We start from the raw sequence: 26,652 nt of genomic DNA, 5'->3' as shown, positions 1-26,652 counted from the left end.
AGCTTTCTTTTTAAAAAGTCTTCCATAATGTCTCATTTTAGTGATGTTTTTTGTCTAGGGGAAAGTGATTTAATGGTGACTTTTTTTTTTTTTTGTGATACTCAAAATGAATCTGCCAGTTGTTAGTCAAATACTGTTGAGATTCCTGTAAATCAGGAGATCTTCCGCTCTTTCAAACCCTGGTGATCCTTTTGTTACAGATAAGAAAACTCTCACTTATTTTTTTTCTTTTTTTTTTTTTTTTCTTTTAGTGAAAAGGTCTGACTATGTAACAAACTGATATTGTGTAGAATATCCCTTCATATCCACCTTCAAATCTTCCGGTTGTTACCAGATGAAGTCCTGAGCCTGACAAAGTACACATGTATTTGTCAGTCTCTGGGAAAGTGGAAAGCAATTTCTTTCTTCTAATCACAGTAGATACCAGAAGAGCCTTCCTCCTATTCTATGTGTTTTGGACTTTGAAGCTGACACCCTTGAAACTGTGACGCTCTTCTGAGTCTTTTCATTCACCTTCTGAAACATCTTCTGGCCCAAACTTCTCACTTTCCAATGAGTTATTTTATCTCTTACTAGAGAAAGTCTTGTATGAAAACAAATGTTTGTATGGGCTCTCCTTCATATATGAAGTTCTGACTATGAAATGATAACTGAATACTTTGACAAAGATTAAGTAGTGGTTTTATTATCATACATAGTAATGCATAATATTCTTTATTTTTTAGTCTTGGTTTTTTTAGTGTACCAAAATTTGCCCTATGTATTGAGCTAACCGCTTTTTTTTTGTGTGTGTATGTTTAAAACCAAGGCATTAGAGCATAAGCAACTTGCAGAAAAGTATTCTTTCTATAGAGCTGAGGTTTCAGCTCATTTTATCTTTTTAATATAATAGCCTTTATTTTAAATAAGCATTTTCATATAGCTTGATATTCAAACAAGACATGTTTTTTTTTTTTTTGTTTAACATTGTTCATGAAAACAGCAGAAAAAAAAATAGGAGGATATTTAACCTGGAAAATTACTTTCTAGTTTTTAATTGCCTTTTGTTCAGCTAAACTAAGAATCATTTATTAAACCAGTTATTGTATTATGCTACATTGCAACACACACCACTAGCATTTGCATAAACAAGATTATGTAGACTTGCAGTATATTTTTTTTGTCACAGTGAGTTATTTATTAGAGGAAGCATCTGCTCTTTTTCATAGCTTGAATGTTATATGCATGGAAAAGCATGTAACATGACTACAACAATCTAAATTCATTTGGAATTCTGAATATCTGCCAGATAGAATTATGAAAACTCTGCATAAAATATAGTGATATGTTTCTGCTGCTAAGGTTAACACTGCATTCATTATGCTCATAATTCACCCATATTTTCCGACATTTATAGTTTAGGCTACGTTAGTGAGTTTTGTATTGTAAAGCTTTGTAGGAACCTTTAGCTTTCAGGGACTGACATCTGTAGAGTTCTCATATGAAATTTTAGATTCTAAACAAGAGATGTGAAAATATGCATTTGAGAAGGAGCGGATAAACCTGCATTTGTGGTGCTATGTAAATAATGCTTATTTTTCCTCAAACACAATGTTTGAAAAAGCAGATATAACTTTTTTTTTTAATGATTTCTGAAAAATTACACATCATCTTTACATTTCTAACAGTATAAATATACAGCACAACAGATATAAGATGTTTTTTAAAATGAACATTTTTCTTAGTTCTGTGGAAGGCTTACTGAAACTTACTCATAAAAGCTATTTCAGATGCTGGAGGGAAATAAGTATTTCGGATAATTCTCTACATGTATTATTCCTACAACAGCAAACCCACTGTTTCAGATGTTTGGTGAGAGGGTAAAAGAGAATATCCTTTAAAATATATATATTATAAATTCCTTTTGCAGACCACAGTAGATTCTCCAGTGTCATAATCCTTAAATGAGATTATTGGGGATTTTCCAGATTCTGTAACATAACATGAAGTGAACCTCATTATCTGTTCTATGACAAATTACATATTCAAGTGTTTCTAGCTGTCATAACAATGAACATTTATCATAGTTTGACTCATGAAAAATTATTCTAATTACACAATACTGTAAAAATTACTTAAGTTATTATTAATAGATAAAAGTGTTCTTGCTAGCCATAAAATTATAGTCATATTCTTGGTTTCTTTCAAAATAAATATTTTGCCATTTAATTGTGGTTTTGGGTTATGATGACACAGGAAATATTTTCAATTGGTTTTGTTCAGTATATTGTTGTGACAAACTCACACTACACCCATCAGGTTCAGGCATTCTTCCCACCACCTTGCTCCATGTCAAAAAACTGCTAATTATCTTCAGTCACTGTTCAGGACTTCTTTCTTTCTTGAATTCTTACTTGCTCTTAGCACCCTTTTGTTACTTACCATGAATATTTCAGTATGAAGTGTCCCAATCCAACAATGTTATATGTCAGTCTGTTTACAAACATCAAGAAATATGTTTGATGCAAACATATTTGCACTAGATATCAGGAATAATTTTTTTTTTTATGATGAAGGGCGATGAAACATGGGAACAGGTTGCCCAGAGTGGTGGTAGATGCCTCAGTCCTGGAAAGATTCAAAGTCAGGTTGGCTCTGAGCAACCTGATCTAGTGGAAGTTGTCCCTGCTCCTTGCAGGAGGGTTGGACTAGATGGCCTTTAAACGTCTCTTCCAACTCAAGCTATTCTATGATTCTGTGGCATAAATGCAATAGTCATTGCTCACTCTCATGGTGATAATCAGCTTTGGGATGACAAAGTGTTTAGAATCAACAGTTCTCCAAAATTTTATTAGTAGAAGTATCCTGATACTCTCCTAAAGAACAACTAGGTAGAATTTATCCCGCTCTGATGGAAGAAGAGCCCCTTGGATTCTTCATGCTGTTCTCTGGCATGCAGCAAGCCAGGTGAAAAGGCACAACACCCTAGTGGGTCTCAAGGAATATATCAGAATTTAGTAGCAGTTCTTCATTATCTATATAAATTAAAAAGACATTTTTTAAAGATGGCAGATAGATTGCATTCTTCCTCTCTACATTTATAAGAATATCTCTCCTTTAATGTTTATTATTCAGAAGAAAGGAAACAGAGTATCTTCCAGTTCTTTTTCTTATATGTTTGCAGATAATCAATAATTAGAGCCATAAAGTTTTCTTTAAAAGTCTGAATTATCTGAAAATATAATTTAAAACCATTGAATCTGCCCCCTGATCATTCTCTTTCTAAACCAGTGTCCTTAACTTTTATTTTCAAGTATAAATATGCATAGGTGCATTCTTGCTCCCCATACCTTCTGAAAAACTGTCTTAGGGCTAAAATAACTATTTCTTCTAGCCTTCTTGATTCTTATTAGATATCTTACATAAATTGTGAGGACTCTTAGTGTTTGATGACAAGGAAGTCTTATATCAAAAGAGAGACTTAAGCAAATCCAGTTCTAGTAAGTTTTCAAATAACAGGATATGAGTGGCCTTCAGCCATGAATAGCCTAGACTCCAGGAGGTCAAGACAACTGTTCATAAATTTAGAATTTATAAGTTATAAATAAATTAATAATTGCCTGATGAGATGCAACATACCTACATGACTTATCACTGTGATTGATAAATGTGATGAATGAGATGTAACAGTACATCTTTTTTTTGCTGTTGATTGTCTGGCAGTCATGTTTGACTGATGTGTTGTCCACATTCCACGGAAGTAATAAAACTTCAACTGACTTGATTTCTAAAGGAAAGGAGATTGATGGTATGAAAAATTTTTAGTTAAATCCAAATTCTAACTTATTTTCAGAATGTCAGTTCAGATTAAATGACTAGTGAGCCTGTATTATTTTATTCTTAGGTCATACAAACACAAATTTGTGTATACTGCTTATGTCTCAGTCTTTGAGCATGTATGATTCAGATTGATTCTTATAAGAAATGCAAGAGTATCTAAAAGGCAGAAGCAAGGGTACTTAGAAGCTTGGCAGAAATATGGGAAAAAGGCCTAACTCAACATCATGTAGTTTTTGAAGATTTACTTATGTTATGGAATATTGTTTCACACTTGTATATAACTATTTGCAATTGCCATACAGATGTTTTAGAAGCAAATTCGTTCCTACTGATAACAATCACGTCCTTCCCCCTGCCCCTACTTTTCTATTTTCTAGTCCTGTTTAGGTTTCAGATTACATATGATTGGTATTACACCATCAAGCATATGCTCAAAAGCCAACTGGAGGCCTCAGTAAGGCCACGGTGTGCCCCTGGCATGTCCTCTGCAACTTCAGTCTCATGTTGCTGTTTCTTTCTACAAGGCAAAAATCTAATTTATTTTTTATTAGTATAGGCAACTGTTCTTTAATGCTTTCCTAGTGACTCATACACTTTCACTCTTTTTCTCTCACTTCTATTGTGTGTGTATTTTTATCCTTTCCACAAAAATACTTATTTTAATGTACTGTCAGCCCAGTACATTACTTTTATGAACTTGTAATTTCAAATAAGAACTAATTATGACTTGGTAGTGGTGGTCAGTTATTTGTATCACCTTCAACTTTTTGCAATAGTTTACCGAAATTTGCAATCAAATAATATCTAATTAAAAAAAAATTAAACTCTGATTATTTTTATTTCAGGACTAGAGATTATTCAACTATAATGCATGTGTATTTCTTTAGAAGTTTTTATTATGCAGATGAAAATGTCTAGGACGTGTAGTATTACTGTAGAGTTACTGCTCATTGCCAGTGGGTGAGGTGAGACAACAGAACAGATATTATGATGAAGAATGCTGAAAAGCTTTTAATCTTAGGAAAAAAAGCAGAATCACATTGCTTGGTGCCTTATACTTGAAGACAATTTTATGTCACCTGCTAACATCTGACTTGAATCCGTTTAGAGCTTTAAAATTTATAGAATATGCTCAGTACCTGCAAAATGGAGAACACATTGTAGCAACCAGAAGACCTTACATTGCTTTTCTCTAGCAATGAGAAATTTGTCTTTTTTTTTTTTTTTTTTCCCCTATATATGCACTTTTTAATTAAGGCTTATGATCTTCACTTAATCAATTGATAGAATTCCAAACTTGTTAAAGCATTAACAATTCTTTTTTGACCTTAAATTATTTAAGTTCTGCTTGGCATTCTATTATAATATTTGCTTTATTAGGGAGAGATGTAGCAATAATTTACTTGTCAATTTTTTTACATTCCAACCGTTTTCTCAGTAACCCCATCCTTTTTATTTATTCTTCTCTGACATTTATATTCTTGCAATGTTAATTACAGAATGTTGAATAACATTCAGAAAATCAAATTGAATGTTAAGAGCAATTAGGAAAGGAGTAGAGTACAAAAGAGGGAACATCATTATATCAGTATGAATACTTGGTGAGCCATCATCTTGAATGCCATGTGAAAATCTGATGCCTGTCACATCACTGAGAGGGTGAGGGGTGACAGGGATGGTCAAAAACCTGGAACAGCTGAGCGAGTAGATAAGAATTTCTCATTCCCTAAAAGACAGGAAAAGGGAAGTGTGATAGAGATCTGTGAAATCACAAGGAGAGGGTAAGTAAAGAACAATCATGTGTTGCCTTCTAAACGACAAGAATTAAGGATGTCAAACTTGGTGAGATAGATAAAACAAAATGGGGTATATGCAAACTATTAAAAGTTACATATACTTTAAAGGCAACCTGAGAAGACAATTTTAGAAAGTTTGATTAGCACCTTTTGATTCTGAAGTGTGCGACCCTCAAAGAGTTGTAGAAGTACTACTACATACTTGTCCTGATCTTGTGCTGGTCTCTGGTTGCCTTTGTAGACAGAATGTTGGGTCACATATGCATAAGGTATGATCCTATATCTATTCTTACATTTTGTATATAAATTTTAATGTTTGAGGTTTTTTTTTTTTTCTTCTGTAGCTGAACTCAGGAGCTGAGCAAGGTTTTGCTTCAGTGTTTGGTGACAATTTTAAGACTGCAGTATTTCTTCATGGGCTTCTCTAGGCAGATTTACTATTAGTAGGGGGTTTGGCATTCTGACTTACTCTTGTAAGAAACTTACATGTACAAGGATTAAATTGAAGTCTGCTGTTTTCATAATTGCCTTGGTAAATAAATTTTAGTCTCTGTCTTTTTACAGCAGACTTAAATGGACAAAGCAGAAATTCCTTTTTTTCCAAGGTAGGAAGGAATCCTCCTCTTATCCTGCAGTTGCAGTTCAGCTACTTTGATGCCTCCACATTACACAGTGCAATCTACAGAGAAATATTTTCTATATTTATGGTAACAAAAAGTCAGGAATATAATACAGAGTTAACAGTGCTGTTACTTATAAATTATAAAGTTTTAAGTCTTCTGTAATTTAAACCTAAGATTTCAACTCATGCACATTTATTCCAGTATTAAAACTGTATTTGTAAACTTGTTGATGTCAGTTGTACTCTTCCTAATAGCCATGCTTCATTTTATGCAAGTGTTATTTGCAGGATTTAAAAGAAAAAAAAAAAGCAAGCTTCCCCAACCCCCACCAATGTGGGATGCAGGAATAATTTTCTATTAACTTAATTTAAGGAATGAAATGGCTTAAGTTTAAAAAGTTGTATTTAGAGCTTCAATAAGCCCACTTGCAAACTTTTCCAGTTCCTTCTTGTCTTCAAAGTCCACTAGCTGAAACTAGTTACTATTAGTATATATCAGTAAGATTGCTAATACAGAGAAGTCATACTCTGGCTAAAAGTAAACAGGAAAGGGTAAAAGAGGCAGAGATAAAATTGTTCCTTTTTTAGGCATATTTTTTTTTAATACTGACCACTAATCCTGTATTTTTTGCTAGTACCTACTCATTTTTATCACAAATGCTTGTTAGTTTTCTGTTTATTTTATTTTGTATTTTTTTTTTCTGTTAACTGTTTCCAGTATTCATTTTCAAGTTATTTATTCAGTGGTGGTTTAATCTAGGATTTAAAATTTGGTTCTACTGAAATAATTAAGTAGAATTTTGAAGTGAAGCTCCTGTTGCTGCTGTCTCAACTCTGTCCTTCCCGACGCCTTGAATTATTACCACATTATAAACTCTCATAAAAATCAAGTCACAGCACAATGAGCAGGAAAAACTACAAAAAGTTTGGTAGTGTAATGATCCGCTAACAGTATAAATAATTTACCTAAAAAAAGTGACTGTTATCTACAGCCATATTTTACCTTAGGCAATGTGAGTTCTTTTTGTTGAAGAAATTGTTGTTCTGCATCCTGTTCTGGTCATCACATTCTTCAGTCATTTTCTGAGTAGTGCTAAGATAATATCTTTCAGGGCACTTTCTGACCCTTTGCATTTTATTATATCATATTTGATTTATGTGGGTGCTGACTTTCCCAGGCATCCATGTATCCAATGTAAGAAAGATGTGGAAATATGTCTTTGCCCATGCAATTGCTTTCTGTAATCTACTTGATTGGACAGTTTAGTGTACCAGCAAAACTTCTGACTAGTTCCTTTCTTCCCTCCATCAACATTTGCTAATGATGAGAATTTTCTCTCTCTCTCTCTCTCTCTCTCTCACTATTAAGGGACCTTGTGCCATTATTGCTATTCACTCAAAAACAGAACAGTAGCTAATCCTCATTCATAACCTAGGATTCTGCTTTCAAAATGCAGAGGGCATATCTTTAGCTTTCTTATATAGAATATAAACTTATTGTAAAACCATCCCCAAAGTGAAAGTAATTGCAGTGGTTAATGTAATTGTCACTTTAATGAGGTATAATTTTAAAAATTGAATTGATATATTGAATTGATATAATTTTAAAAATAGAACCTAGCAAAGTAGGTATGGCAAGACCAGTTATGTTGGAGCTTTTGCTAAATACAAAGTTTGATGAATATATACTTTTCTGTAGCTAAACAAGAACTATATTATACAAAAATTTAAAGAAACAAGAAATGTTATCTTCTAGCATGCAAGTAATTCTTCTAGTCTGTTACAATTTTTATTTCAGCAGAATGTGCTATTTAACTTGCTGAATTTTAAACCCTGGTAGCTAGAGTTATTGAACCTGGTTCTTTTCCTGTGTCAACTGAGAAATCTCTCTCTTACCTACTTAAATTTTTCTATTTCAGGAATCTTATTCAAAGAAGAGAGGTTATGCATTGGAAGCAATACCCTCTGTACCTCTGGATGCAGTTCCTTCAGAAAATGACAGCAGTCTTTGTGATTCAATAGACATAGCCGTAACCAAAAAACCTTGTTCCCTAGAGATAGCAAGAGTTCCTTCCTCAAGACCAGGTAAATTACCAAATAATCTTGTACTTAGTCTTTGGTGTAAGTCTAATGTTGTCAAAGTTACAGAATTATACATGGAAGGTACAGGTTTATATTTTCAAGAATACAGTACTCTGTTTACTTACCATAGCATGATTATAGTCTTCTGTTAGCTACCATAAGAGCTTAATATCAGAATAAAGATTAATAGTAAAATGCCATAGAAGGAAAAACAAAGCAGAAGTTTAAATAATTTCCTAGATAAATATAGGAAGATTGCAAAAAGCCAAACTAGAAATCAAATTTATTTAAGTCTAGCCTTTTGTAGTAATCTATTTACCAACCTGTTTCTGTTTTTTGATTAAGTGCTTAGCAACTTAATACAACTAATATAAAATTTGAAGTACTCTGCGTTTCCATGTTACTTAAAAGATCTGATCCATTTTTTAAAATGAAACGATGAATGAGAATTGACAGAAATATTAAATGACAATGAGTTACAATAGTTAAAAAACAACAGAATTATGCTAACTCAGATGAATTGTATTGTTTGTAAGAACTCTGTTTATATTCTCCAAAATTATATGCTCTCTTCCATTACCTTTGTTTGAACCCTTCATTAGTCACAACCTGCTACAGGAATTTCAGAATATAATAATTTCACTATAAGTAATTGGACTAAGAGTCTGCTTTGACAAATGACAGTTCTCAGCAGCACAGACCTATATGAAATTGACTTTTCAACCAATGCTATCTTGATTATGAATTATATACATGAATGACAGATGATTGTCGATTAGCATCATGTCACCTATCTAGTCTGTGTAAGGGGAAGCACCTTCTTTATTTCATGGCTGAACTAGTATTGGAAGAGTGTCAGAGCTATATCAGGCATAGTATATAAGGGCCAGATATCAAGATACAGCTTTGGAGTCTGCAAGCTGGAGTGGATCATAATTTCCACCTCTCCATGAAATTTGGACTAAAGAAGACTTGAGGAAACCTGCATTATGAACAGTGATCTAAGAGGTGTCACAAAACAGGATAGCATCTTTATAGCGAAGTTGCACAGAGTGGACCAGAACCTGACCTGAACATCAGCATGACTACTTGTGTAACTGAAGATTTTTTTTTTTTGTTAATGTTTTTTTTTGGCTCTGGTAATCTAAAAAATTAGCAGACCGTGCAGGACAAGATTATGAGTTGCCATTCAGTAGAAGAAGAAAATGCCAAATTATCCTTGTTTTTCAGACTTCTACTTGATTAACCACCATAAATATACTTATTGCAACAGGAAGACTGCCATACTCCTACCGCGTAAATTGGCTGAGGGAGTTAATGATCTGCCTCCTTAGTAATGGGGCTCAACAACAAAGCTTTCCATTGTAATTAGTATTAAAATAAAAAAAAAAAGATAGACTTTTTGCTAGTTAAAATACCAGACTTTGGAAGTGTGCTGTCTGCTGAACACAGGCATTTTTCTTAGGCATGGTAAGTCCATTAAGGTCAGTATGGAAACCAGATCCTGAAAATGGTGTTTTGGGTTCTTAATCTGGAAATATGTTTTGTGTATGGTTAAATATGGCATGTATCAGAGGCCCAGAGAATAACCACGGAAGCTGTAGGACATTTGTAAGGTCACTCTTAATCTTTATAATATCTAATAAAGTCAATGAGTTGACAGTACAAATGTACTGTAATTCCTTCTTCATTTTCCATATATGACTATGATCTTTTCCTTGGCATTCTATTGGGAAGAACATTTGGCTGTATAGATAAGTAGATTCCAAAATGTGATTTTATTTTAACCTTTAAATGTAGTAGTTATCTAACTGGCCTGGCTTCTAAGCCATACCTGTAATCATGTTGGCTGTTAACTTATACTAGAAATGGCCCAAATGAAATCAACCATGTCACTCACGCTTATAAAGTACTTAACACGATGCATAATTGTATGTGAATTTCAGCCTGCCGCTTCAGTTCATATAGATTTATTACTTGAATATGTTATGTATGATTACAGAGATAATTCATTTAAAACAAATATCTAATTTACATGCCTTTTTTTTTTCCTGAATTTCCCCGGTCTTGTATCACTGAGACATTCTGAATTTGAGAATACTGTTTCAAATTGCTGTGCTATGTCATGTGTAGAGTTAATTTCAGAGCATGAGGCAGGGCTTTGAACACAAAATTGTATCTGTCAGTCTCCTTTCCCTAGGTGGTAAAACACTCTGATCAACTCTTCCCACTGTCTGTGGCATTACTACCTCTTGGCAGTAGAAGTGAGACTGGCTGCACTCAGTGACTGAAAAGTTTCCTTTCCTGTACTGAGAGGAAGGGTCATTCTGGCTGGCCTTTCAAGCTGTAGAGCTGCATGTTGTAACTATCATCTGCCCTATCAGTGAACTCCGAACAGTTTGGGAATAGTCACCTTGCCAGTCATCATCCTCTGATCTACTGGGGAAAATACCAGATTGCTCTGCAGTCCTCTATATTATTTTTAATTTCCTCAGTCATATTCTTGAACTGGTAGGGATTAGCAGAGAATGAGAACTCCATGCACTGAATCGTAAAGGACTGTTAGATTAAAGGGAGAAAAACAGAAAGGAAATTAAATTAGGCATAAAGTTTACTTCCACTTCTGAAATCTTATATTGTGTGAGTTTTATGTCTGTTTGCAAGAAATTAAGTTTATAGAGGAAGAGGAACTGTTGCATTGTTGGTTTATGCTGGCAGTTAAAACAATTGCTTCTAATTAGGACTGATCTAAGAGTAAAAAAGACTACATGTGTGTCTGAGTTCAGGTTAAGCTGTTCTTTGTTCCTGCAGTAGATTGATAGGACAACATTGGCAAAGTGTGCTCTGAAATACTGCACTCTTTGAGACAAATTTTTTTCTGCTAAGTAAAGTATAAATTTGGATTTAAAATTTCATAAATCAGTCTCATAAAATTAATTTCATAAATGAATTGATTCATAAATCAATCTTACTAATCTTTTTGTGGGGCTATTCCAGAACAGTATCCTCATGCCTTCAACTAGAGATTTCTGCTAGTCATTTTACTTTTTAGACCACTCTTCCATTAAAAAAAAAAAAAAAAAAAATTACATGACATATTTAACCTTGAAAAATAACCATAAAATTTTATTAGTTCATAAGGGACACATTAGTATTACCCTTTCAATCATAAGGATGTAATTACATTTTGAGAACTATAGCAACAAATCATCTTGGAAAAGGTGTAAAGTTTTAACAGCTAAAGCTCAAGTCACTGGATAATTCTAATGCTAAGGTAGACGTTGTATCTTGATGAAGTTAGTGTGTTTTCTATCAGTTATCTAGTGTCTAGAATACTGATAGCAAAAGTTTAGGTGCAGCACCATGCTGCATTTGGGCCTGTGCTGTTGAAAACCCTTACAGACTTAACTTGCATCCTTGGTAGCTTGGAAGTTTTGTACCATACTCCATCCTTGCACCTCATAATGTCCTCTACTTTATTTAGCAGAAATATTGAATGAATCTGAGCTACCTTGCAGAAGAAATCTTAGTAAATATTTTTTTTTTCATTGGAGTTAAGTGTGTGTCCATACCCGATAGAGAGATTATATCTCTTTCAGTCTGCCTCTATAGTTTCTACTGCAGAAACTCCCTAGGAGTGAGACCAGGTGGCAGTCTACATTCTAAATTTTAATAATAGTGAATGATGGCCAGTACTACTTAAAATATTTTTAGGTCTGAGTATCGTTCTCTGTTTTTCATTAATAACTTGGTGAAAAAAAAATAAAAATCCTCTTTTGGGAAAGTTGATCTATCCATGCAGATTAATGAAGTTTTTAATACAGTTTCTCAATAACAGGAAGAGACATTGCTGTCCGTAAACTGCATGAAAATCATCCTTGGATAAGGGAGTTCTAGTTCAAGGACCTATTTTTTCCAGTTATGTTACTTTACTGTGGTTGTGGGTCAAGGAGACTTTAGTGAGCCGTCTTCAACTCTGGAAACAGCTCAGCTGTAGCAATGCAGAACTTAGTGTGGGCTGCAAAATCCAGCTAGGAAATAAGGTAAATATTTAGGGGCTTCACTTATGCTGAGCTCTCAGCCATTGCATGGTCAGCAGTTCCCAAGTCAGCAATTTTAAAGATAGCTCTGGTGCAACTACTCTACCCGGTTACATCTAAGATATGGCTTCTGTCAAGGGGATAAAAATGTCCTTAGATATGTGATGTGTTGCCAGTAGCCTGTAGCAGGCAAACACGAGGAAGGAGTTGAAACAGAAAGGAAGAGGTATCTTAGCAGCTATTTTGGTCATCTACCCAGCTAAATGTACTTTACAGAAATCTTGCTGCTGTTAGTCATGATGTTTTTGTTATTTAGCAAAATTACTTAATTTGCACTTAAATGCCAGTAACTTGTAAGGAGGATGATGCAGGATAATAAATCTGTAATTAATAATACCTTTTTCTTACGGCCTCATAATCACAGCAGGGAAGCTAACAAACAAATGCTTGTCACTGAATTGTTACAACTGTCCCCAAGCTGACCTATCTACTGCAACATTAGGGATTTTTTTGCTTTCTCAGCCTGGCATTTCTCTCCTGTCATTACACTGAAAACGAACCTGAAAATTTGTAGGACAGTGTTTCAGCTCCCTTCTGCTTGCATTCTTGTGTCTACTGTATAACACTGTGTCAGCAATCTCATACAGATATCTAGAAGATGATTCTTTAGAAATTCAAATTTAAAAATAGCCTAGCTGTAAGAACATTTTTATCAAAATTGAAATATGAATCTTGTACATAGTCTCCAAAATCATTATATTCGTGGCTTGGTAAATAAAGTGTTATTTGTCAGGTCATCAGTCTCTAATTGACCTCAGTAACAAATCTTCACAGCACCTATCCTGAATATTTGGACACTTAAATTCTCCAGTTTGAGACTACGGTAGCAAATGCATCTTCTGTTGATTAATGAATTTATACCTTCACTTTTGTGCAGTTATTTTCTAGCTATAAGCAAACCAGTGCAAAGTGGCTACAAGACGGAACCATCACACCGCTAGATATACAAAATTGCCTGGATGAATGGAGATTCAAGAGGCTAGCCTTAGTCACCCATGCTTCATCACTTTGAAACTATAATTGATCTGAAGGATCATGCACTAACCTTTCCGGAGCCGACTCACCCAAATTGCTTCAAACAAAAGGACGGCTAGTAGAGCTGTGTTTCGTTTAAGTAGACTTTTTAAACCAGAGATAGTAGGATATAGTGCACTTAAACACATGACCTACAGTCTAACTCCTCAGGATGAAACTTTCAGTGGTCAAGAAAGATCATTTTAGCTGTGTAGGGAGAAGAACTTAATAAAGGAGGAAATCTCTAATCAAGGAGAGTAACTGCGATATATAGCAGTTAGTCTGGAACCATCTGAAAATAGCTAGAGTCTATGAAATCTAGCCTAATTTAACACCAAGGTTTCTGAAACAAGTGATTGTTCATGAAGACTTTTGTTTTTGTGGTGCGTATTCAAAATCCTTTCTACCTACCTGCTGTGAGTGCCGAATTTCCTAAGTACTAAGTCTCAGGCCTGATGTGTCGGGGAGCAGCGAGGGCCAGCTGTTCCTTCAGGGATGGGGAGGCAGGAGCAAAGGGGACTACCATGGCTGACAGGGCAGGGGCCTCACTAGTCAGGGTACTATCTCACCATGAGATATGAGCAGTGCAGACCTAGAGGTCATGGCCAGGTTCAGCCAAGAGCCCAGATCATCATGTTAGTTTGTGGTGATGAAGTAGATCTAAAGTTAGGCTAGAAAGTCAATATGCAGGTCAGGATCAAGTCTGGTGAGGGCCAGAAAGGTTCATGATGACCAGACCAGGTCCAAGGTCAAGCTGGGAAGTCAGCCCATGAGTTGGGGTCAGGATGCACAAGGCACAAGCACAGGCATGAGACTGGCACTCCTTCAGCATAGCTCAGGCAGGAACTAAAGGCCGCAGGCTGAGCTGAAATGGTGTCTTCAGGAAGGAGGATGTGAGTAGAGAACTTCAGAAGGCGAGTCAGGGCCCTTAGGGCTTATTAGTGCCTCAGGGCCTGACATGATGCATGAATAGTAATCAATGTCCTTTATTCTTCAGTCTATCACTCAAGGAGACAGTATCTCCAAAGAGTGTAATTCATCTGTATGTTGAATCAGAAGTGGAGAGCCACTCAATGCTTGTAAATAAGGAACACAAAGCATAGATGTGTATCATACTGTGAGCCATGCATCAGTTTGGTGGAGTAGATAACTGACAGAAGAGGCTTGTTTCCATAACAACTGAATAACTGAAGTCTTTCTTAGGCAGCAAGTGGTTCCTCTTCTAAGTAATTTTTGGCCTTAGAGAAATACTTCTCTTATTAAGTAAAGTTTCCTAATTCTCAGGGTGTTTAATACAGTCTAATTCCACTTTACATTTAGCACAGAGAAAGATTTGTAGGCCATGAGAAGAATGAGTAAGAGTCTCACAGTGCCCTGACATGATGAAGGTACTCCCCTTAAAGGGAAAAAGCATAGATACTAGCCTTTCTGTAGTTCCTTTAATAAACCTCTCAAGATACATCTTAAAAAGAGCTAGGGTTTTTTGCCTCTTGAATAGAAGTTTGTTTCAGAACCACTGATTTCTGTGCTAGTGATTAAGAAGCTTCTCATTTCCAACCTCAATGTATTCATGGCCAACTGAAATCAAGACAGAGGAACCCTGACTGTCTTTGGCTAAGTCAGAACTCTCCAGTAACTGTTCAAGAAGCAGTTCTGGGCAGTGTCTGGATGATTCTGAAAATTTCTTATTACCCTTACGCATGTCTGTATGTACTGCCTTGTCATGATGACTAGAAGACTCCAAAGGGTGGTCAAGTGTTGCATAGAGATCTTCTAAAAGTGTGTACTTTACATCACAGTATGTTCAAGTTATTTTGTCTTATTTCTGTACATATACATCCATTTGAGTTATTGTCCTCTATAGAAATTTGGATGATATTATCTACATACTGTGCCCTAACATCCTTCATTTTTTTTTCTGTGTGAGAATAGGAGAGTGAATTTATAAGAATTATAAGAAGGCCTGAAGTGATTGAACCGAAAAAGATATATTTTTTATTTAAACGTTATATTTAGTCCAGCTGAATTATTTAAAATTTTTACCTACTTTTTAATGAAATGTACTTTAAAGTGAAAATTTAAAATTACCAAACAATTTTCAGCTGAATTTGTCAATCAGTAACTTACTCATAGTAAAATGTAATGTCCAGCCTTAATTATAAGAATTACACATACTTTTTCTCCTCTCCTCTTTATCTTCTTCTAACCTCTGTCTGAGCTATATGGAGAGAATTTGGCTATGGTACAGAATTTCTCAGTTTACTTGTTTTAACAGGTTAATTTATAAAGATGTAAGGATCACATTCAGAGCTTCAGGGTACCAGTCTTTGCCAGAACACAGTGTATTGGAAACCAAACTAACCTGACGGAGTTTCAGTGATGACACATTTCATATTTGTCATTCCTACTGCCACAGTATAGAATGCACACTTATCAGAAGCAATTTTGTCTAATGCACTAGCATATGTTTGCAGTTCAGATGTTTTAATTTCATGTGGCATTTTAATAAAGGTTAAGGAGTGCTGATGGAAGAATAAAATATACAATAGCTCTTCTATCATGTGTTTTGTTCTTTTTTCTTTAGTACAGCTAGTACTTGTTTAAAGCACCTATCAGAAATGTAAAAGAAAAAAAATTCTGAAAATTATGCCTGTAGAGTGTTTGCTTATATAGTTGTTCCTATAATATAGAATATAAATTTATAATTTATTTTCTATTTTAAAATATTTTATGGCATTTTATAGTTCTTTTTATTTTCTCTAAGTACAAATCCCCAAAGTATGGGCAGCTTGGGAGTTCTGTTCTATCATAATGACATTTTCATACCCCTTTTCTATATTTCTGAAGTTATTATCATAGTTCTTGGAGTAAAATTAGAGTGCTTTATGTTAGCTTTTTTAGTACTGTATGTCTTAGAGCAGCACAGTTCATCTGTGTTTCTGGTGCTATGTTGATTACTGTTTTGTTGACAGGTGTTATTAACCTACAGATTTTCATAAGTAGGTCTTCAAGTGATCTGAGTCTCAGAAGCTAGCATATATTCCTAACCTAACTGATGTTAGGGCATGTTTTGCTGATGATGTTGGTTTGGTTAGATTTTCACCATATATATCTTCTTGCAAAAGAAATGTCTTTATTGAAATTAGAAATTAGTAAATTAAGTATTGCTATGAGATCAGGAAAAATTGTACGCCCTGTAGTATAAGATGAAAAATGGGGTGCTCTCTGTGAGAGTATTTCCCTTTTCTTCTGTTTTTTGTCTGAAATTAGGAGAGGATACCTCTTAAGGTATTATAATGCTGTTGTAGTTGGAAGTGGCTGTAGATGGGTCAGTGCGGTGTGCATCTCTGATTTCTGCTACCTCCCTAAGATCACATTCTGACAGCATGTAGAAGCTATGACCCATTTTAATTATCTTTGGGTAGGTTTCAGGAGGTGAGTGAAACAGCCTGAATATACAGTGAACTGTTCCTAGGTAGTTCAGGTAAGCCAGGTTTCTGATATTACCTAAGAAACAGATCCAGGTGATCCATATACACTTTGTATATACACGTCCATATTCTTTCTTGATATGGCTGTAGCCTGCTCTCAGTAAAGTTATACCAACAGTGTATATATCCCCTATCTAATGTTTAAAGAAGAAAACATGCCCACTTTTTATTGTTTCAATTTTTTGCACATTGTGGGAATTGGCTTTCTTGATAGAAGTTACAAAGGGAGATGAAAACCAAAATTTAACTCCTATAGTGCGAAATAAGTGCCATTTTCATTTGAGTGTGACTCAAATGATACATTTATTAACAGAACAAATTAATAAATGAAAGAAGATGAATGATACAAGATTTCAGTAATAGTAATAGTAATTTCAGTAATAGTTCATCACGGTCTGCTTCCGCTCTAAGCAGTCCTGGGCATCGTGAGATAAAGCCACAGGTTCCTCTAATACAACTGTTACCTTAGTTATTCCATATTTTAAACAGACAAATTTGGGTGAACTTCTGTTATCATAAAATTATTGTCTTAAACAATAACTAGAAAATTTAAATCCTCCAATTTTGCCATCACTTGAGTGACAGACTAACTGCAAAGCACTGCATTAAACATTGTTTCTTTGCTGTGTTGGGAATAAAAAAAAAAAAGTCCTACTTTTTTGTTTCATTTCACTTCTTGGCTTTTGACAAAAGCAGAATTTATTCAGCAAAGCAAAAAAACATAACACCAGTAACACAAACTGAGAAGCAGGCAGTGGAGGCATTCAGTGATCACTGTTTCTTGTGTCATGCTTTCTTGACTGGTTCTTGCCCATTTAACTGGCAGCTTGCAGAACCCCAACAAAAAGCCTTAAGAGAAATTAGGTTTATAGAGGCTTTTTGACCGTGGGCCCATGCCAACCTCATGAAGTTCAACCAGGCCAAGTGAGTGCAAGGTCCTGCACCTGAGTTGTGGCAATCCCAGGCACAAACACAGGCTGGGTGAAGAATGGATCGAGAGCAGTCCTGAGGAGAAGGACTTGGGAGTGCTGGTGGACGAAAAGCTCAACGTGAGCCGGCAATCCGCCCTTGCGGCCCAGAAGGCCAACTGCATCCTGGGCTGCATCAAGAGGAGCATGGCCAGCAGGTCGAGGGAGGTGATTCTCCCCCTCTACTCTGCCCTGGTGAGACCCCACCTGGAGTACTGTGTCCAGTTTTGGAGCCCCTAACATAAAGAAGGACATGGACCTGTTGGAGAGAGTCCAGAGGAGGGCCACGAAGATGACAAGAGGGCTGGAGCACCTTTCCTATGAGGACAGGCTGAGAGAGTTGGGGCTGTTCAGCCTGGAGAAGAGGAGGCTCTGAGAAGACCTTATAGCGGTCTTCCAGTATCTCAAGGGGACCTACAAGAAAGATGGGGAGAGGCTGTTTAGTAGGGCCTGTTGCGACAGGACAAGGGGTAATGGTTTTAAAATAGAGGGAGGTAGATTTAGATTGGATATTAGGAAAAAAAATTTTTACAATGCAAGTTGTAGAACACTGGAACAGGTTTCTCAGAGAGGTGGTGGAAGCCCCATCCCTGGAAACGCTCAAGGCCAGGCTGGATGAGGCTCTAAGCAACCTGATCTAGTCGGAGGTGTGCCTGCTCCTTGCAGGGGGGTGGGACTAGATGACCTTTGAAGGTCCCTTCCAACCCTAACCGTTCTATGATTCTATGATTGTAGAATAAAAATGGGTAAAACTGTTACCTTTTTAAAATTCATTTGGGTAGTCTGGAAAGAGCAAGAGAGTGTTATATGCAGTGGCTACTTAAGTATATATGTCTGGAACCATTCATTATTAACATTTTAAAATTACCTGAGTTGCAAACATAGACCACTTTAATAAACTTTAATAACCCAAATGTAATATTAACTGAAAGGTATTCTAAAATTGAATTTCAAATTAACCCTATTTATTAAACAAACTTATAATTTCATTTAAAAAGCAGGTTAACTAATGAGATCCAGTTTCTCTGAAGCAATACTAATTTGCATGACCCCTTTCATTTATTATTAATGGTGATCTGTATCAGTTATTCCATTATTCCTGGTGTCAGGCTGAAAGCTTGTAACTACTAAGGTTACTCCATTAGCTTCCTTTTAGTCTTCTCAAATCTTATCACTGTTACAAGTGCTATTAAGAAACAGCACCATTTGTTGAGATAACTTCTTGATAGATCTTTTCAAACTCTTAAACAGATCTGTTGATTGAAGAGTTCTAGCTTTAGTTACTTTCATTGAACATTCCTTTTGGATATTTCCTGCTTCTTGCAGGAGGGTTGGACTAGATGACCTTTCAAGTTCCCTTCCAATCCTAACCATTCTATCATTCTATATTTTCATAGGAGTATATTTTCATATGAGTTTCTGTTTGATATTTAGGGAAAATATTTCACGTCTCTGTTGTTTTATATTCTTTCTCCTGCCGCATTTCAAGAGTAATGTGCCATAATTTGGTTTGTCCATTTCCCTCACTTCTTTATGTCACCGATGCAGCAGAGATCTTGTGGAGAAATAGCATTATGATAATAATTAAAGACTTCTTCAGAATGCATATACACAGAAGGCTGAATAGAGGTTGTACAAGCTGCATCAATTCTTACATATTGCACCTCTAATGTACTTTCCTTTACAATCTTACCATCCCTCTAAGAGGTTTTTAGTGTATAATTAAGATAATTGCTCCCTATCATATGCTCCTCTGGATAACATCTCTAATAAAATCATTAAAAATGAAATGTTATTCTTAAAAATGCTCTGTCATTTCTGAAGTTAAAGCACATGAGAATGGACCACCCATCCAGTATGTTCCAGTAAATATATGTCATTAAAGTAATTCCACTTTCTTACTAGCTTACATTTTCTCGGCAAAGTGAGAGAAAAAGGCTGCTGCTTGGCATATGTTAAACATTTTCTGATGATTCATTACTTTTTATTCTTATTCATTAAAGTACAGTTGAAAAAAAAAAACCCTACCTTTCACAGGAGTTTTGGGCAATTTTTGCAAATGAGTGCTCATCAAAGTGCATGCATTCTGACCAACACTTGGTTTCATCCGTCCCGGTGTGATTACCATCTAGAATGATCTCATTATACACTTGACTGCATGCTGTCAGACAAAACTTCTTTTTCAAATCAAGACAATAATTCAAAGGAACATAATTATTTTGCATTTTAAAGCCCAAATGCAATTATTATTTAGCAGAATTTGAGATTTTCTTTGTTAAATGACTATTAGTTGCAGCATCCTTTGCAAGCAAGGCCATATACCACATATTCCATTCTAAGTAAGTAATCCTATGCTTCAAAATGCTCCTGAGATTGTTTTATAATTGAGCAGATATAAGTGATAGTACCCTTTGTAAGTGTCAATAATTTAATAGATATACGAGGAATAATATTGCTATAAACCCCATCAAGTTGCTAATATTACTGGTAATAGTAAAACTTCATCTTACCATTAATTTGTTTACATTATATGTGCATCTGGTATATTCTAGAGGTAGCTCGTGTAATGGGTATTGCGCTGCATGGAGATCTTCACTAGGCATTTGGCTAATATTATATGTCTCATGGTGCACCTGTGAATTTTCTACAAACCTTAAATTGAATTTTCTACAAAGCTTTTCAGGTTGAATCTTACTCCATATCAGAAGTTGGGAGGAACCACCTGTCTTGACTTTGTACTTTTTATTCTGTTATACTTGAGACTTTGCATATTTTCCTATTTTGCATTAAGATGAAGCTGAGTCCTGAAATTTGAGAGAGCCAGTGCTCAAGAGTTAGTGCTTCACTTGGCTTGTGTCTATAATGCAGTGAAGTTCAAGTACTGTAAAAAAAGCTAAACAGGTTTTTCAGAAATACTGTAGATTATTTTAGGATCATCTAGACATTCTCATCTGTTGCTGAAAGTTATGATGTTAACAATGTTTCTGAATCTCCTACTCCTTTTGTGGCTTTTCAGGCTTTTTTTAATCTTTTGTATTAAAGGTTGCAAGTTTAATACAGTTTATAAAGGAGTGATTTGTCACTTACTATAGCTGGTGAATACATGTGTAGTTTATAGGTGCCTTGTAGCACAGTTGTTATTATGTGATTGCCTTCAGTTTAGGTATTAGATTTGATGACTTGGACAATCTCTTCTATTTCTATGTCCCTTATCAAGGCACTTATCTGGGATGTAGGCGATCAAGCTGACAACCCCAAGTACCAGTCTATAATGTGAGTGACTGTATCTGTATCAAAGGATGTGATCATGCTATTCTGTGCTGGGCTTATGTTTCACATCCTGTCTGCGTCCCAGCTCCATGTTAGACCAGATATATAAACTCAATCCTGCACCACTCTGTCAGAATAGGGTTGAGCTCCAGCAGGATCCATGAACTGGGTGATCAAAAGATTAGCTTTGTGGGATGTCTGCCCTGCAGTCTTTGTCTTTTTTTTTTCCCCCCTTAGACTTTCTTGCAAACACACAGGAGGACTTCCATCCTGCTCCAGGAATTATTTCTGATGAAAATATCCTGAAAATTATACATTTCCCCAAGAAAATCAGTTTGGATTAATCATTTTGTATATGGTGAAAAACATATGTCAAAAGATTCATGACCAAGTTATACACTGCAGTCATATATCAGTTTGATGGCTCTGCTAACAGACAGATACAGAGGTCTCTGGATCATAGGTCTACCTGCTCCCCTCTCCCCGCTTTCCATCATTTTTTCTCTGTAGGGATAGTCTACTGCCACACAGTTGCTGTGCTTTTTCAAATATTGTAGTGAAGAGTCCCTGGCTTTGGTATGAAGGCAATTAATAACCTTACTGTCTTCTCTGTGGTTCTAGCAGACCTAGCATAGCAATAACTCCTCCCTCTACCCACTGCCAAACAAACTGAAAAAGTTTTGCTAATCCTTCTGACTGACTGAGAGTCTTCAGGAGATTTTTTTTTTTTTTTTGTTACTGACTGCATCAAAATTGGGCTATGATTTTAGCTTATATCATACAATCAACTGAATATGCCTATTAGTAATTTTTTTCAGCATTGACCTGAATCAGATCTGAAATACCATCTTTTAGGATTAAAAAACTCATACCCTTTTCTATTTTCTTTACTTCTCCAGTAAGTAACAAACTTAATGTGATCATTTTGTGGGGAAAAAAAAAAAAGGGTATTGTATTCAATATTTCAGTACCTTTATTTGTGTTCTACTGGGAATTCGTTTTTCATAAGAATATGGTATGTTTTATGAGCTTTTGAAATAAACTTTTATGCTAACTTTAGTACATTTGGAAAGCAAAAACCTTGGCATAGCTTGCTAAATTTTGTTAAAATCAAAATATTTGTGAAAATGTTAAGCAATTACAAAAATAATCTTTTTTTTTTTTTTACAAAATGAACAGATTTGTTTTGTTCAGTGTCAGAAATTATTAAAAAATAGAAAAACATTTATTGCTAGTTAAGGTAATCAGTGTTGCATTCTGTAAAAAAAAAAAAAAATTCCCTCCTGTTCTATTTTAAGTTAGATAAAAACCACTCTTTTTCTTTAATTTGCTTCTATCTCCCTTTCTGCATCTGCTGGTCCTGATGGCAGTTTGTAGCTTGCTGCCAAAAAGTTTCCATCTATTACTTTACAGAGATTTCATTTTTATTCTTTTTACATCATTTTCATTTTTGTGCCACCTCAAAAGGAAATTTGAAGTGTCCAAGAGATGTAGGATTTTGCTACATATCAAACTAGAACGAGAATGGGTTTGTATGGCCAATCCACAAATGTATAGATGCAACATATCTTTACTAGCAACTAACGATAGAGTAATTTTCTCTTGCAGCAGGATATCAAACTAGTCTTTTCCCTTTTTTTCATGTATGCCTTGTGTCGTAGTTCAGCCCCGATCGGACCAGACTACGCAGTCTCTCTCTCACTCCCCCCACCTTCCGAGAAAACAGGGAGAGAAAATATAAGGAAAAACGGCTCGAGGTTTGAGATAAGGACAGGGAGAAATCCTTAAAGTTGCCGTCACGGGCAAAACAGACTCGACTTAGGGAAAACTATTCATTTATTACTACAAATAGCAGGAGAATGAGACAGAGAACAAGATAACCTCCATCCACCCCTCCCTCTTCCCAAGCTTAACATTATCTCTACTACCTTCCCCCCCCCGAGCGGTACAGGGGGGAAGAGGGAATGGGGGTTGCAGTCAGTTCACCATACGTTGTTTTACGCCGCTGCTTCATGGTTGGGGGAAGAACTCCTTGCATTCCTCCCCTGCTCCATTGTGGGGTCCCTCCCACGGGCCACAGTCCTTCGTGGAACTGCTCCGGCGTGGGTCATCTCTTCCGCGGGTGCAGTCCCTCCAGAACAGCTGTCCCAGCGGGCCCTCCACGGGCCACAGCTGCCTTCAGGCATCCACCTCCCCCGGTACGGGGTCCTTCACGGGCTCCAAGTGGATCTCTGCTCCTCCGTGGACCTCCATGGGCTGCAGGGGGACAACCTGCTCCACCATGGTCGTCACCACAGGCTGCAGGGGAATCTTGGCCAGGAGCTGCATTACTCCTCCCCCTCCTTCTGAACTGACCTTGGCGTCTGCAGCTGTTCCTCACAACAGGCTGGTAGATGTCTCTCAGGATCCTTTTTACATCTTATTCACTTCTCATCTCCTTTCCACTTCTTGCAGCGGGGCTGGACCGAGTCGGGCCCAGTCGGCTGCCTGGCAAGAGGCCAGAGGGTGAGGCCTGCAAGGCCCCCACGCCTCTGCCCCCGCTCAGCTTCTTCACATCTTCTCTTCTCTTCTTTTATTTTCTGTTTTCCCCTTCTTAAATACGTTATTGCAGAGGCGTTATCACGGAACATTCTGCTACCAATCGGCTCGGCCTTGGCCAGCAGCAGGTCCGCCCTAGGCCTGGCCGAGTCCCCTGAACAAAGGGGAGCGACTTCTAGCAGTTTCCTACAGAAGCTACCACCTTAGCCCCCCCCCCACTAACAAAACCACGACACCTTGAAATACTGTATGTTTGGAAGAACCCATATGAAAGAATATTTTCATACTCAGTTGCTTTATTGTTTTCAGAAAGCAGGAAAGTTCTTCAGAAGGACCATTTCATATTTTTTTTTGCTCCAAGGCAGGGTGTATTATTCTTTCCATAATATAATATGTAATTTTATGCAGTAGTATCTGTTCTGGATGAGGATTTTGAAAACAGCTGTTAGTAAAAATTTTCTTTCCACTCTAGCTCCAGCTGTTCACTCCGTGTCCTTTTTCTTTCAAATATTATTCATTCCCTGCTGGAAGATACTTAAATAATATAGTACAATTAAAACTAGTTTCTTACCCAGTAGTGCTGGGGTTGAAAGTAAATTTTTCTCAGAGAGCATTTCCATTATTTTGACATCTATTTCTGTCTTACTTTCTGAGAATATTGTGTAAGTAAAATTTGCAAAAAAAAAAAAAACTACTTTTTTTTTTTCTGATCAGTTGTATAGGTTCTTTTTCAGAGTTTTTCTCATTTTTCTCATCTAACCTGTAATAACCTAAACAAGGATTTGCCATTGATACATTTAACAGAAGTGTTAAATGTCTTGTGAAGCCATTGCAAACAAAAAGCAATAGATTTTATAAATTGTTCGTCCAGCTGCTAGATATCAGCCTGATAAACACAATGTAGAATGAATTTGTGATTCACATTCTAGACAAATAAGTGACAAGAATTCTATGAATCCTGCCTTTTGTTTTGACTAAAAACTTACCCATATTCCAGTGTAATTTAATTGTAATTCTTTGATGTAGTTTAAGACTCAAGGTTAAGGAACATTGAATAGTTTTAAGCCATATTTTTCCCCATACAACTTAGCAAAAAAAGCATACTTTCACTTAAGTATGATCTCTCTTTTGGTATTAGTGTTTGGATGGGATCAGCTACTTCATTTCTGACCCACTGTGTTGGAATATTCCGTCCTTACTGATTTTGGCTCTGTGTCAAACAACTGGGTCAAGGCTGCATGGTCTAGAAACTGTGGTCTTTTCACTTGCTATCAACAGCAAATACAAATAGCATACCTCTTCAATATATGTCAAGTTTTGTGCTATATTTGTCATTCCTTTGTACAGTTAATTGCAGCTCTCAAAAATTCCAAAGATCTATCCAAACTATGGTCTCCATAAGAAATGTAGTAGGTTGCATTAGTGGGAGCATTTAATAGGAAGAATTTTAAGAAATCTGCAAAGCTAGCTTGTGGATCTTAGAGAACCTAAAACCAAAACAAGAACAGAAAATCACTGAGGCAAACTTCATGCTGTGACAGTGACTAAGTTAAATATGATGAAGTGCATAGAAGATTCTAAACAGTCAGAGCAGAAGTTATGTAAATCCTCCTTTGTTAGTCAGAAGGTAAGCTTAATAATACATAAATATATAATACCGTTATAACATATTTTCATCTAAATTGCAGCAGATGGAAAATAAGTTAATGCAGGAGTATTAGTAAAAAGGGTAAATGTGAGTGTTTTTCAGAATAAAATGCTAAGTATAAATAAAAATATGTAAAATCAATATATGGCAAAATTTTTGGGACATTATTTATAAAAAGATAATTTGGAAATTAAAAAATACAATTGAGTGTTTGAGTTTTTTTACTTACTAAAAGTTTAATGCTATGGTGCCACGAATTAGTTGTTAGAGGTTGGAAACTGAATGGTTTTATTTCAAGATCATCCACAATATCTCCTTTATCTTTCTCAAATCAGTTGGACATTGTCAGGGCAACATATTGGACTAGATAGGTGGTCTGTTCTGGTTCAGATGTTTCCATATTGCTTTCAAAATGAACAGCAAAGACTTTTAATAAGATTCCCTGAATTCTGTGTATTAGTAGTTTACACTATCTGCTGGACAAGTTCTTCATGCTTAATGAGCATACTGTTACACTGGATACAATATATCTTTTAAGTTTGGAATAAAATACTTTTTTCACATAAATATATATTAAATACAAAAATTTAAATTTTCAGAGTGAGAGTTGAGCTCTCTGATGTTGCTAAAAATGTAGATACTTTAAATAAGAATAACTGGATATTGAAACATTTTAAAACATCATTTCTAGCTTTCTGTCTTTAAAATGTTCTGGTTAGCTTTTTGACTTCAGTGTTCTGATAAAGAGCTTTATTAACTTAGTTGATACTTCAGAAGAACTGAATCTCATGCAAATATAGTTTTGTCCATAAATTGCGTTTCATTGCAACTGAGGATAGATGCATATTGGAAGGTCTATCTTCAAGACTTCTTAAATTATTTATTAACTGAGCTTGGTCCCTGGGGAAGATGGTTATCATCAGTATTATTTAAATGATTTGAGAGCACTTACTTTCATCACCTTTTGTGTTTTATAGTCTGAGATAATTTGAAAATGTAGCCTAATTCACGAAGCATCTATTGTATTTGCAATAATAGAATACTTTCTCTGCACAGCACAGTTTGGTTGTTCTTTTTGGATTATAGAAGCCGTGTGAAATACTAAGGCATGCATATGATAGCATTCAGTGGCCTGTCACTGATGAGTTTAAACTTAAAAATAAGCACGGACATCCCCAATATGTATCTTTTTTTTTTGGAGGATGGATTTTTTTACAAGACTACTAGACATTCCAGTTTTTCATGAATGACTGAAATAAACACAAATATTTTGGCCTCTGTAACTACACCCTGTGCTTTTCATT

General features: G+C 35.8%; 1 protein-coding gene across 2 annotated transcripts in view; it reads left to right on the top strand.

Moving 5' to 3' along the window:
• ANKS1B (ankyrin repeat and sterile alpha motif domain containing 1B) overlaps positions 1–26,652 on the top strand; it is a 444,690-nt gene that overhangs the window by 124,917 nt on the left and 293,121 nt on the right. For both annotated transcript variants that reach the window (XM_086750799.1, XM_086750791.1), the window contains exon 10: positions 8,157–8,322. In XM_086750799.1, coding sequence (XP_086606925.1) covers positions 8,157–8,322 — 166 coding nt within the window. The remainder of the gene's footprint in view (positions 1–8,156; positions 8,323–26,652) is intronic.

The sequence above is a fragment of the Chlamydotis macqueenii genome, chromosome 1 (genome assembly GCF_036417535.1).
Source record: "Chlamydotis macqueenii isolate bChlMac1 chromosome 1, bChlMac1.mat, whole genome shotgun sequence".
NCBI classification, from domain to species: Eukaryota; Metazoa; Chordata; class Aves; order Otidiformes; family Otididae; genus Chlamydotis; species Chlamydotis macqueenii.
The sequence above is the reverse complement of the archived record's forward strand: the minus strand, read 5'-3'. Positions and strand labels throughout refer to the sequence as shown.